General features: G+C 47.4%; 1 protein-coding gene across 1 annotated transcript in view; it reads right to left on the bottom strand.

The window, feature by feature from the left end:
• pdzd2 (PDZ domain containing 2) overlaps nucleotides 1-12475 on the bottom strand; it is an 81913-nt gene that overhangs the window by 19667 nt on the left and 49771 nt on the right. The window contains 6 exon segments of the mRNA XM_048243232.1: nucleotides 596-669; nucleotides 1038-1152; nucleotides 1862-1981; nucleotides 3149-3297; nucleotides 3757-3856; nucleotides 10278-10448. Coding sequence (XP_048099189.1) covers nucleotides 596-669; nucleotides 1038-1152; nucleotides 1862-1981; nucleotides 3149-3297; nucleotides 3757-3856; nucleotides 10278-10448 — 729 coding nt within the window.

Below are 12475 nucleotides of genomic sequence, written 5' to 3'. Positions count from 1 at the left end.
GTTATCTTATACATCCATATATACATATACATATGTTTCTATTATATTTGTCTATTGTCTCAATTACCACTATTAGTTTGTCAAGTTTTTTTGTAAAAGTAACAGTGAAAGAAAGCTGTTCCTGGAAAGAGACTTTGTAATTTAGCATGGTTAGACTTAATATTTACAATTTAGCTTAAAATGTTGTAGCCTAACACTATGCAGATAATATCCAGAGCAACAGAGCCAACTGAGACAAAAACACATAAAATATCTACAATGTTAATGTCTGAGCCTCAGATGAATATTTTCTCAGAAACTGAATTCAGAAACAAAGTAATAATTTCTCTCTGTTGGGACAGCACTAACGACAGTTTGCTGAAAACCTTCCAGGTCTCAGTCAAGCGAGCGAGCGAACAGACGAACAGGCGGGCCGACACAACAGAGCAGCGGCCCTGAGATGCAAGGAGCAGACTTTCAGAGTGCATTACGGCCAAGGCCATTCTGCTCTGTCTGTCTGTCTCTCTGTGTGTGTGTGTGTGTGTGTGTGTGTGTGTGTGTGTGTGTGTGTGTGTGTGTGTGTGTTTGACCCTGGGAGATGTGCATGACTTAGTACCTTAAACGTCTGGATGGCTTGCTGATGAGTAAGGCCTTGGAGAGACTCCCCATTCACCTCCAGTATCTCATCACCTGTGTGGATGGGGACACAAACAGAAGGGATGCAGTGTGAGAAGATAGTGTGTGTGTGTGTGTGGCGTGGGGGGGTGAGGGTAAGGACAACATAGATATGTCATAGAAAATGAGATGGGCAAACTTTATATAATATGACTAGACAACAATGTGAGGAATCCCCAGAGATCCCTAGACACCCCAGAGAGCTCTTGTTATTTCTCAATACATATAATTTCGTAAAAGCCTGAGGTTTGAGACAAGCACTAGAAAAATATGATTTGCTTATTACGCTGATTACTGTCTTCCTTCTCAAAGTGCCTGGGCACTGGCCCTGACAGCTCCAGGAGCAGCTCTTGTGCTTCTGCTGCAGGCAGAGATGCGCTCACCCTCTTTGAGGCGTCCGTCTGCGGCCGCAGCTCCGCTGGGGAAGATGGTCTTCACAAAGATGCCCATCCTGCCCCGGGCCGAGTCCTGACCGCCCACGATACTGAAGCCCAGGCCCTGAACACACACACACACACACAGAGAAACACAAAAAACAGAGGTTACGGTACTCCACTGGGCACAGACGATACACCTGTCACACAAAAGCAAAGGGCAAGGACAGGGATCCAAGGCACAGGACACCAAGGCTGCAGAAAAGTGTCTTCAGATTTACGAGATATCTTGTGATATAGAGAAGACCTGAACAACTAAGCTCCTCAACATGTCACACTACATATTGGTAAAATACTAATCATTTGAGGGGGCCCATGAGGAATGTACAAGATATCAAGATTCTGCAAGGAGGCTGAGACAACAACAAGAATAAGCCCAAACTGATAGTAGTATACAAAAAAACTGTAATATACTGAAAACACATACAGACACACAATAACACTAGATTAGACTTTTTATGTTGGCTCTCTGACTGTCTTATTATTATGTGCAAAGAAAAGCCTTTTGTGCCAAGTGCCAATCATCCAGGTCTTTAGACCCCCTCCCTTTTGTGAACTGAGGTGCTTTGTTTAAGTACCAGAAGAAACCACCACACAAATTATGATAAAGGCAAAGAAACAGTACAAATGCATCTCTGTATCCCCAAAATGGACTTCATCATATACACCCCGCCCACTCCCATTCAGTGTGTGTGTGTGTGTGTGTGTGTGTGTGTGTGTGTGTGTGCGCGTGTGTGTGCGTGTGATTGTGTGCGTGTGCAGAGGAGGCTCACCTTCCCCTGTCCTTTCATCAGGACTATGTTAGAGATAATAGACGGCTGGGCCAGTCGCCATGGTGACTCCACTTGAACGGTGCTCAGAGATCGTGCCGATTTCTTCACTATTTGATATTCCTGCACAAGAAAGAGACAAGAGGCGGCGCCAGTGACCAACTGAATACACTCTATTGTTCCTGATGATATTCTGAGGTGACACACACACACACACACACACACACACACACATAACAAGGACTCTCTTACTCACACACACACAGATATACACACAGTAGACAAAAACCTTGTCACTCTAATTTGAGTCTGAGAAAGAGCTGTTATACGGTTTTAGCACTTATTAGCGTTAGTCTAAGATACACTGGATTCTTCTGGGGTTGTGGGGGTGTGTGTGTGTGGGGGAGATACACAGTGGTGGATGACACACTTTTGACACACTTTTAACACAGCCTCTCTGTGCACCTCTCTCTGCGCCACAGGTCCCTCTGTCTCCCGCCAGGCTCCTGATTAGCCTAGCGGTTAGCGAGCGCTCTTGAGACCTTTAAGACGAGAACTGAGCTGAGGAAGGGGAAAGGGAATTGAAGAGCCAGAGCTTGGGCTTTGATGTGCCACCACTTGGGTTATTATCTCATAAACAACCCCCCCTGGGCTGCCTGGTGCTAGTTGGCGACTCCCAGGAGAACGCTGCGCGACAGGGGCCACCGGCTCTCAATCAGGAGTATGCGCTGCCAAAAGAAGATGCTCATGGTGGTGGAGGTGGCCGTGGTGGGCTAAAAGGTATTATGGGGGAACCAGGCAGGATGAAAGAGATCTAGAACTCTAGAACTAGGAGTCCTTGTTATGCGCTCATAGCTGCTCTTTCTTTTAGTAACTGCTCCATCTTCATCTTCAGTGTCACCCACAGAGATGAAGGAGGAAGTGAATGGATATACTGTATGTGCTGGTACTTTTGGAGTTTACAAGCTTGTGGTCTTCACTGTATTTCCACTCTTTTTCTAAAACGGAAGTGTTTGAGATGGAAGGTGTCAGCTGTCTTTACTGTGATAGAAATCCCTATCACAGTCTCTTCAGTTCAGTGGGCCTTGAAGACATTTCACATGCACACAAGACTAACTGAAACTACATTTTCTTTGGTGGCTGGGAAGTGCAAATTCAATGTGGTCAGAGGTTATTAAAAATGGCATCACTGTCAATATGTTATGCAACTAGTGAGGTGCAATGAGAGAGGGTGTGTGCGTGTGTATGTGTGTGTATGTGTGTGTGTGTGTGTGTGTGTGTGTGTGATACCTGTCTAACGCCTGCAGTATCCAGCTGCTGAGGCAGGGAGTGCTTGCGCCCGCCTCTCGCTGGCTTGTCTGCCACATCACTTCCTGTGTCTCCGTTCTCCACAATCAGTTCGTCATCCTCCCCTACCGACTCCAAACGGCTGCCTCCTCCTGATATGTGTGTGAGTGAGTGAGTGAGTGAGGGAGAGAGGGAGAGAGAGAGTGAGTGAGTGAGTGAGTGAGTGAGTGAGTGAGTGAGTGAGTGAGTGAGTGAGAGAGGGAGTGAGTGAGTGAGAGAGGGAGAGAGAGAGTGAGTGAGTGAGAGTGAGAGAGTGAGAGAGACAGAGAAAGAGAGAGAGGGAGAGAGAGAAAGTGAGTGAGTGACAGAGAAAAAGAGACAGAGAGAAAGAGAGAGAGAAAGTGAGTGAGAGAGTGAGAGAGTAAAGGAGGGGCTTAAATTACAATTATATGATTGTTGAATGTGATATTTATAGTGAACAAGAACAACATCATCAGATGCTATACTCTTCATTGCTATGATTAAGAACTTATTTTCATCACATTTTGTGATGAATGACATAGATGCTTAATTAATGTTAATGAAGAGGTTATGACACGTGTGTCCCTGACCTTGTGACCTGCTGCGGAACTTCATGGGCGTGGGGCTGCGGCAGCTTCCCTTGGACACCTCCATGCGCCCCCGGTCCTCAAGCTTGTCTAGATCTGAAAACTACAGCAGCAAGAACACATTTTCAGCAAGGACACTTGACAAGGCCTGCGCTGGTATCCTTGCCAAATCACATGACTGACTCGATCACATCAGCTTTCTCAAACATCGCTAATCAGCAATTACAGACAGTTCTGCCAGAAATACAAATCATAAAATGGTATGCTGGGTCTAACATCACTGGCTATGTCTCATGACACCATGCTATGTCTCTGTTATTGTTTTGTATTGGAATAAAGACTTATGTTTACAAATGGTTTCAAGTGTGGAGTGGTAGTTTATCCAGCTGTGGGAAATGAAAGGGGTGCAGAGGTTAGAGATGTGAACCGCTCTCCCCCACCATACACATACAGACACAGACACAGACACAGACACAGACACAGACACAGACACAGACACTCACACTCACACTCACACTGACACTCACACTCACACTCACACTCACACTCACACTCACACTCACACACACACACACACACACACTGTGGCTGTGGACAGGGAGGCCTTGGCAATTTCTCAAGCAGCTGCCATGTTTCTGGTATCCAGGGAACACAGAGAGCCTGTGCTTGCTCTCTGCTGCCTTTTCAAACACTTGCTGAAGGCTTGAGGAATGTCACACGTGTCTATTGGTGAACCCCAGGGCACAGTCTCAACGGGAGATTCCATGCAGAAAAAATAGGCCCAACAGCGATAAGGAAGCTTCTCCTGGGGCACACTTGCCATCAGTGCAGTTAAAGAAAAAAAAAAAAAACATATTTTCATGTTTTTTCAGATAAATTTGCTTAGAGGATCATCCCCTTTTCATATGGGGCAAGTGCTTTTGGTCACTGCCCTTAGAAAGTGCAGGTCAAACGAGAGTTGGACAGAGGATGAGAGGGGAGCCAGGGCAGAGCCAATGCTTCCATATGTCTGCCATTAGCCCTCGCAATCTATTTTCCCCGCTCCAAAGCTCTCTCTCTTTCTCTCTGGCTGTTTACTAAATTAGTTTTTTCCATTCTCCGTTTCCAGCCCCAGAACCCAGGCTCATACTGCGACCACATGCCTGAAATCAACATCACACCTGCCACAGAGGAAAACAGTCTGTGCCTGAGAGCACAGAGCTCTGAACCGCACCGGCCCCTTTTCATTAGAACTCTGTGAGAACCCCCCATCCAGCTTTTATCTGCCTTCGTTTTTCTCTCATCTAAAGAGGTGTTCTCAAACTAAATGTAGAGCAGTGAGTGTCTGAGGCCTTTAGGTGGTGGTGTTGGTGGTAAGGGAACGGAAAGACACACAAAATAGAATTATAAAAGCTTGGTTTGAATGTAAAATGGAATGCAGAAAAAAAACTGTACTCTGTATTTAAGAGCAAAACAGGTTGTTATTAATTTAAGAGCAAAACAGGTTGTTATTAATTCATGATACTTTATCTGAGGAATTATACTGTGCTGGGATTTAAAAAAAAAAAAACTTTGAGGGATTACAGCAAAACTATTATTCAACTATTCGTTATTCTGTCCTTCAAGTAGTAATTTAGTTCTGACAAAATTAACTTTACCCTAATTTAGGAAATTATTTATTCTTGGATGCATTTCAACATCAAGAATTTATGTGCTGAATTACCAACTCTGTGTATAAATATCCACCCAGATTCTATTTTGCTTCAGAGTGATGAAAGCAAGCAAATAAAAAAGGTGGAATGAAATTGTGGAAACCTTGCCGACAGTAAAGGAGAATGCAAGCCTTCTGGCCAGTAGCCATATGCGAATGGCAGACTCCTGAACGGACTCTCACTCAACCGTGCTTGGAAATCCGACTGCGTTAGTCCGACGTTTCCAGCGAGACACAGGAATTTCTGGGGAATTTCTGGAATCTCCACTGCTGCTCCGAACGGAAACTCTCAGTCATCCAAAAGGGTTGGGGGTTAGTGTGAGACAGGCAAATTAGACCACAAGATGCAGATAACAAAATAAATGCTGATGCATTCTGAAAGGTGGCCTCACATTTTGTCACACGATTGTATTTGCTTAGGGTTCATTTCTGAGTTATTCGTCTGCCTCCAAGTGCAGATAAGGGAGCAGAAATGACACACCAAACGGACAGAGTGCAGGAGCCAAGGGTTACACAAGGGTCACAGCAGAGATTAAGCAGCCCCTCTGCCTGTGCATGCTGGTGTGTGTGTGTGTGTGTGTGTGTGTGTGTGTGTGTGTGTGTGTGTGTGTGTGTGTGTGTGTGTGTGTGTGTGTGTGTGTGTGTGTGTGCGTGTGTGTGCGCGCGTGTGGTGTGGTGTGTTTCTGTAAGTATGTATGTTTGGTGTGTGTGTGTGTGTGTGTGTGTGTGTGTGTGTGTGCCAAAGTGCTAGTGTCAAGTGAGGCGAGTGGACTGGCCCTCCACTGCCCCAAACAGAGGCCTTGTCTCAAACAGAAGGCCAGCACCCCATCAGCCGGGGCCCTGCACAAAGGTCAATCACTTCCTCATAAGTACACACACTTTCAAAGATGGATAGCCCAGACCTGCCACATCATGAATGACACACACACACACACACACACACTCTCTAACTGCAATAAGTTGTGCCTGACCTCTCCTTCACTACTGATAAACTCTCAGCAACTCTCCCTCCTGTCGGCTCAGGAGCTGCCGTACCACAGCAATGGCTCAGCTGTCAAATCTGCTGAAAGGGTAGCCAAGGACTTCCTCAAGCTACATGTTTAGGGGTTCTCTGTGGTCTCTAGAGCTGTTCACCAGTTGCCACAGTGGAGCACTCATAAAGCACTCTACATACTGAAGATAATGAACTGGATGTGAAATTGTGTGGAGCGGCTGCAACAGTGCAGTTTTGTGCATTGCACAATTCTGTAGCAGCATCAACCCCCCACACACACACCCTGAGCCATGCCCACCGCACACACCAGCCATGTCATAAACACGCCATCTTTACAAACCTCCTTATTATCTCTACACGACAGCCTGCAGCATTCTTCAACGCTCCTGAACGTACGCTATTGTCACCGTGCGTGACAACAGCACCCATGGGAGCTCACGTCTGGTGTCGGGTTGACACTCCCGAGCTGCTGGGTGGGTGGTGGAGGAGGGGTGGTTCAGGCGGGCTGACGTGAGCGAGTGAGCAGCAAGCATGGCTGGTGTGGGACCCATCTCAGCTGTCAGCAGTGCAGGCTGTCTCCAGCTCGAGTGCCTGGTGAGGCGGCCCGCACCCACCCACTCCACCCCCGGTCGGGAGGGGAGACTCTGACGCTTGTAATGTGTGGGGTGTCTGTTGGTGTTGATGCACACCTCTACCTTCACAGCAGCTGAGTGGAGCAGAGGAGCCTGCTGTCACACTCACACAGCTGTGGGTCTGTCTTCCTCTTTCCTTCCCTCTATCCCTCCTTCATCTTTCCTTCTTTCATTCTTTCTTCAGTTCTTCCCTTCTCTTTTTCTCACTCTTTCTCTCTGTCTCTTTCTCTACAAGGCTTTAACCTGTTACTTGAAAGGACCTCACGACTCCCCACAACAGGCTGACAACTTCTGCCTGAGCCTCGGCCCACAGAATAGCAGCTGCTCCATCCATCTTGGACAAAAAAGAAAAAGAAATAAGAGAGGAGTGCTCAGAGGGGAAAAAAAAGGGAATGTGTAGAGCAGACCAGGATGAGTGATTCACATGCATAAGAATTACGCTCATGAGTTTCAAGGGTACAATAGAGCGTCAGGGGGCTGGACAAGATCCCGCTGAATGATGACAGAACAACCAGCCTGGATTTTCTTCCTCATCCACCCATCCTTTATGCACTTCGTCTTCTTCGCCCACACACACACACACACACACACACACACACACACACACACACACACACACACACACACACACACACATACAAACACACACACACACACACACACACACACACACACACACATACAAACACGCACACGCACACACACACACACACACACACAGACACAGACACAGACACAGACACAGACACACACACACACACACACACACACACACACACACACACACACACACAGAAACCATGTTTGCATTTATCATCCGTCCTCCTTGATCTCAATCATCTTTTTGTTGGCCGTGCAGCCCACTCCAGTCCAGCCGCCTGATCAGGGCAATCACAAACTCACCGCCTACACCTTCAGAGAGCAGTGGAGAGCAGTGGAGAGCAGTGGAGAGGGTTCTACAGTGTAGGCAGCTCTCAGGTTTGGCCAGTGAGAGAGAGAGAGAGAGAGAGAGAGAGAGAGAGAGAGAGAGAGAGAGATGGAAGAGAAAGAGAAAAAGGGCGATAGATAGAGAAAGAGAGAGTGAGATAGAGAGAAAGAGAGGAGAGAGAGAGCAAGACAGAGAGGGAGAGAAGGGGAGGAGAGAGAGGGCGATAGATAGAGAAAGAGAGAAAGTGAGAGAGAAAGAGAGAAAGAGAGGAGAGAGAGAGAGAGAGAGAGAGAGAGAGAGAGAGAGGAGAGGAGAGAGATGATTCAGTGTGTCCAGGCTGACCCGAGGCTCCGCTTACTGTACACTTCCCTCAGATGCATTATATGGGCACCAGGGGACTGTAAAGAGGGGGAGTTTTATTGCTGCGCCCGCTCCCAAAAACGGCACACTGGCACCGGAGACCGCCTGATAGCTGACCCGCGCTAATGCCACCGCTATCAAATGAGAGCCGGCAGGCAGCAGCGGTGGCAGATAAGGACTGGATGGTGAAAAAAATATCTGAAAAAGCACAGGAGGAGGAGATGGGGTCTCACGTTCTGTTCTGGCACTTTCTTGGCTCCGGTGGAAGCCGTGCTAAAATCATCTCCGAGATGGGGAATGTGTTTCTGCCACAGACAGCATCACAGGGCTACGGCTTCAAAGTGCATGGGAGAACACAACAGTGAGTGTGTGCGTGTGTGTGTGTGTGTGAGAGGGTTTTGGGCTGGTGCTCTTCCGCTGAGAACTATTTGTGTGATTGTGATGGTATGTGTGTGTGTGTGTGTGTGTCTGTCTGTACATTTTTGTCTGAGATTTTTGTATGACAGTGGTGGTAAGAACACTCTCTGATGAATGTGTGTGTGTGTGTGTGTGTGTGTGTGTGTGTGTGTGTGTGTGTGTGTGTGTGTGTGTGTGTGTGTGTGTGTGTGAATGTGTGTGTCTGTGTCTGTGTGTGTGGAGGAGTTTCAGCTGTGCTGCTTTGATGGCAGAGTGTGGCAGGAGCAGAATCAGCTGTGCTTAATAGCCTTTCTTTCTCTGTCCCCCCCTCTCTCTTTCTTTTTCTTTTGTGCTCTCTCTATTACTTTCTTCCTTCTTTTTAGCAGACAAAAACAGTAAAACTGCTCAGCAAGGAGCCGGCAGGCTGTGTCTGTGTGTGTGTGTGTGTGTTTGTGTGTGTGTGTGTGTGTGTGTTTTTGTGTGTGTGTGTCTGTGTGTTTAAGAGTGATTCTGTGTATGCATGCTTCTGTGTGTGTGTGTGTGTGTGCAGGGAAGAGATTGACCCACTTTACTCCTGACTAACAAGCCTCTTGAAGCAGAGCAACACTGGCACCCTCTCCTCTCTCCTCCACCATCTCCTCCAGCAATTACACAGCCCAGTACGCCCCAACCAAGCAGCCCAGGACCACCGCTAACAGGACAGGCCAAGGCCTCCCGTGCTACCCTCCCCGCCCTGGACACAATCGATCGGTCCAACATCCCACCGTCCAGCCATCGCTGAGTTTGCCTGTCAACTCTGCTCCCCCGGCTCCGTTCTTCCTGCGTTCCCACCACGACGTCGGGCTCGCTTAAACTTTAACGAGGAGTAACAGGGCTAGGCGGATGCGCGGGCGTGCGGCTGCTCGCCGAGGATGAATAATTCCTCACCCGAGCCGGCGCCGTGGCAACACACAGTTGAGCGTTTCCGTCGGAGTCAGAGGGACAGTAGTAATGTCACCACAAAAACAGGCGACCTGAGCACCTGAGAGGCACCTGAGTGTAGTGAAGGTTTTCAGGTGATTCGGTAGGTCATTCCAAACTGTCCACATGTCAGTTGTTGTGCGCTCAAACAACAAAACAACAGCTGCCTTGTTCAGAAAGACTGAAGCGGTGAAAACTCACAAGTCACAAGTAGCAAGCGCCAGAGTGGGCGCCATGTGAGAAAGCCTTCTGGGGGAAGTGGGGGAGGTTGGGATGGGGAGCGGTGGTGGGGCTTCATGCATATGTGTCCACGTACACACACACACGCTCAACAAAAACAAACATTTACACCGTCCAACACTTCCCAGGAGAAAAAAAAACAAAAACAAAACGTTTTTTGGAATACTACTGTACACACACACACACACACACACACACACACACACACACACACACACACACACACACAGATGGAGACAGCAGATAGCAGGTGTGTGTGTGGTGCAGGCAGGCAGCCCTCTCCTCTCCTCTCCTCTCCGCTCTGCTTGGACGGGGCAGACGTACCGTCTGGTGTGGTGGCTGTGAGAGGCTGCTGGCCGTCACGTCCTCCACTTCCGGCTCCATGTTCTCCTTGTCCTCGCTGGGGGAGGGCGAGGCGTCCTGGGCCTGGCACGTGCTCACCAGGTCGGGCAGGCTGGTCGACGGGTACTTGTGGAAGTCCACCTCCGACTCGTCCTGGGTGGCGCCATGGAAGGAAAGGAAAGGAAAAGGGTGAGTGGAGAGGAGAGACTGGTGAAGTTGGTGTGTGTGTGTGTGTGTGTGTGCGTCTCCCTGGGCCTGTGTGTTCGAGCACATGTGTGTGTGTGTGTGTGTGTGTGTGTGTGTGTGTGTGTGTGTGTATATTTTTAACTCTTATCTCTGAAAGCTAGCTGCTTTTCTTTTTTTTTTTTTTTTTTTTTCCTCTCCCTGCAGCCCATTAAAGATTTCCTCTTGAATTTTTCAGATCTCTCAGGCAGGAACATGGGCAGCAGCCACAGCCATCACAGCAGCATCACAGCAGCAGCAGCAGCAGCAGCAGCAGCAGTGGCTGAGGCTGGGATGCAGACTCCCCATGGGCCCGAAGCAGAAACCATGAAGAAGAGGCCATGTCTAAAAGGGCTTCAGCTGAACACTATGAGACAAATGACACCCTTGGAACTCAGTGCTACTGCACGGCACCATCTTGTACACAATATGTAGGCAAAAGCGGAGGACAGAAAATGGATTGTCTATGATCAGATTCAAAATAGACAGATGCAGTTTGCTGAGGGAATATTTGAGGGAATTCAGTGAAACAGGAAGTTGACCAAGTTCATCAACATTAGGAAAAGCACATAAACTGTCAGTGAACTAAACAGTGAACGCCGCCCAGTCCAGCACATTTTTTCCACAAAAAATAAATCACGCTGAAAGGCCTATATGATTCTCTCTATATGATTCTCTCTAACTGTCTCACTAAATTGCATTATCAATTCTGCACACTCAATTCTCACTGGTATCTGCTAGACAACAAGTACCAAAACATGATTAGTTCATAGATTTCACATGTAAAATTCATTTTATACAACCTCACCCCCATCTTGCCTGTTCATAATTCTGAGAAATTCTTGAATTGTGTGCATGTGTGCGTGTACATGTTTATGTTTATGTGTGTGTGTGTGTATGTGTGTGTGTGTGTGTGTGTGTGTGTGTGTGTGTGTGTGTGTGTGTGTGCGTGCTTGTGTGTTTGCCTGCGTATGTGTGTTTGTGCATGTGCATGCATGCTTACATATGTCTACTGTGTGAGTATGTGTCATACGTATGATTACTGTGAATGTATGTGTGTGCGTGTGTATCTTTTTATGCACATGTGTGCACATGGAATGGGTTAACATGACCCCTGGAGGCAATCATACGGAAAAAATTGGTCATCTTAGGCCCTACGGTTCTCAAGATATTCACAGAAAACTGTGTCTGCCCTACCCTCCTTTCGGGGGGTCCAGTACAGTGGGGGGGGCTACAGATCAAACCAAAAAATGATGGTTCCATGCTATCAATGAGGGGTTACATGCCCACCAAGTTTCGTGTACCCCGGTCTTTCAGTGTCCCGGGAATCCTTGTTGGTGTACGGTCACTAAATGTACACATAAATGATTTTATTGTAAGGCCCCCAATGAACGAAAGTTCACAAAACTTGGCATGCATTCGGAGGGTGTCATAATGATCCTACACTTTCAATTTCGTGCAGTTTTGACCATGTCAGCCAGAGATATTGTGATGAAAACACCTAATTTTTTGCTTTTTAATTTTTAACTAGGTGGCGCTATACATGAAATAAGTGGTAATGGGATGGGTTGACATGCCCCCTTAAGACCAACGGTGGACCTCCTAGGCCCTACGGTTCTTGAGATATTCACAGAAAACTGTCTCCGGCCACCTACAGGCCAGTTGGTGTATAGTAACATAAATGAATTTATTGTGTGGCCCCTCATGAACGGAATTCCACGAAACTTGGCGTGCATTCAGAGGGTCATAATGATCCTACACTTCCAATTTCGTGCAGTTTTGACTATGTTAGGTCACAGATACCTGCGATTACAACACCTCATTTTTACTTTTTTGTGTTTAACTAGGTGGCGCTACACATGAAATGAGTGGTTATGGAATGGGTTGACATGGCCCCTTGAGATCAACATACAAAAACAAAAAGGACCTTCTAAACCTTACGGTTCTCGAGATATTCA

This window comes from Alosa alosa, chromosome 5, assembly GCF_017589495.1.
Source record: "Alosa alosa isolate M-15738 ecotype Scorff River chromosome 5, AALO_Geno_1.1, whole genome shotgun sequence".
NCBI lineage: Eukaryota > Metazoa > Chordata > Actinopteri > Clupeiformes > Clupeidae > Alosa > Alosa alosa.
Note: the sequence above shows the minus strand (reverse complement) of the source record. Positions and strands in the feature narration are given on the sequence as shown.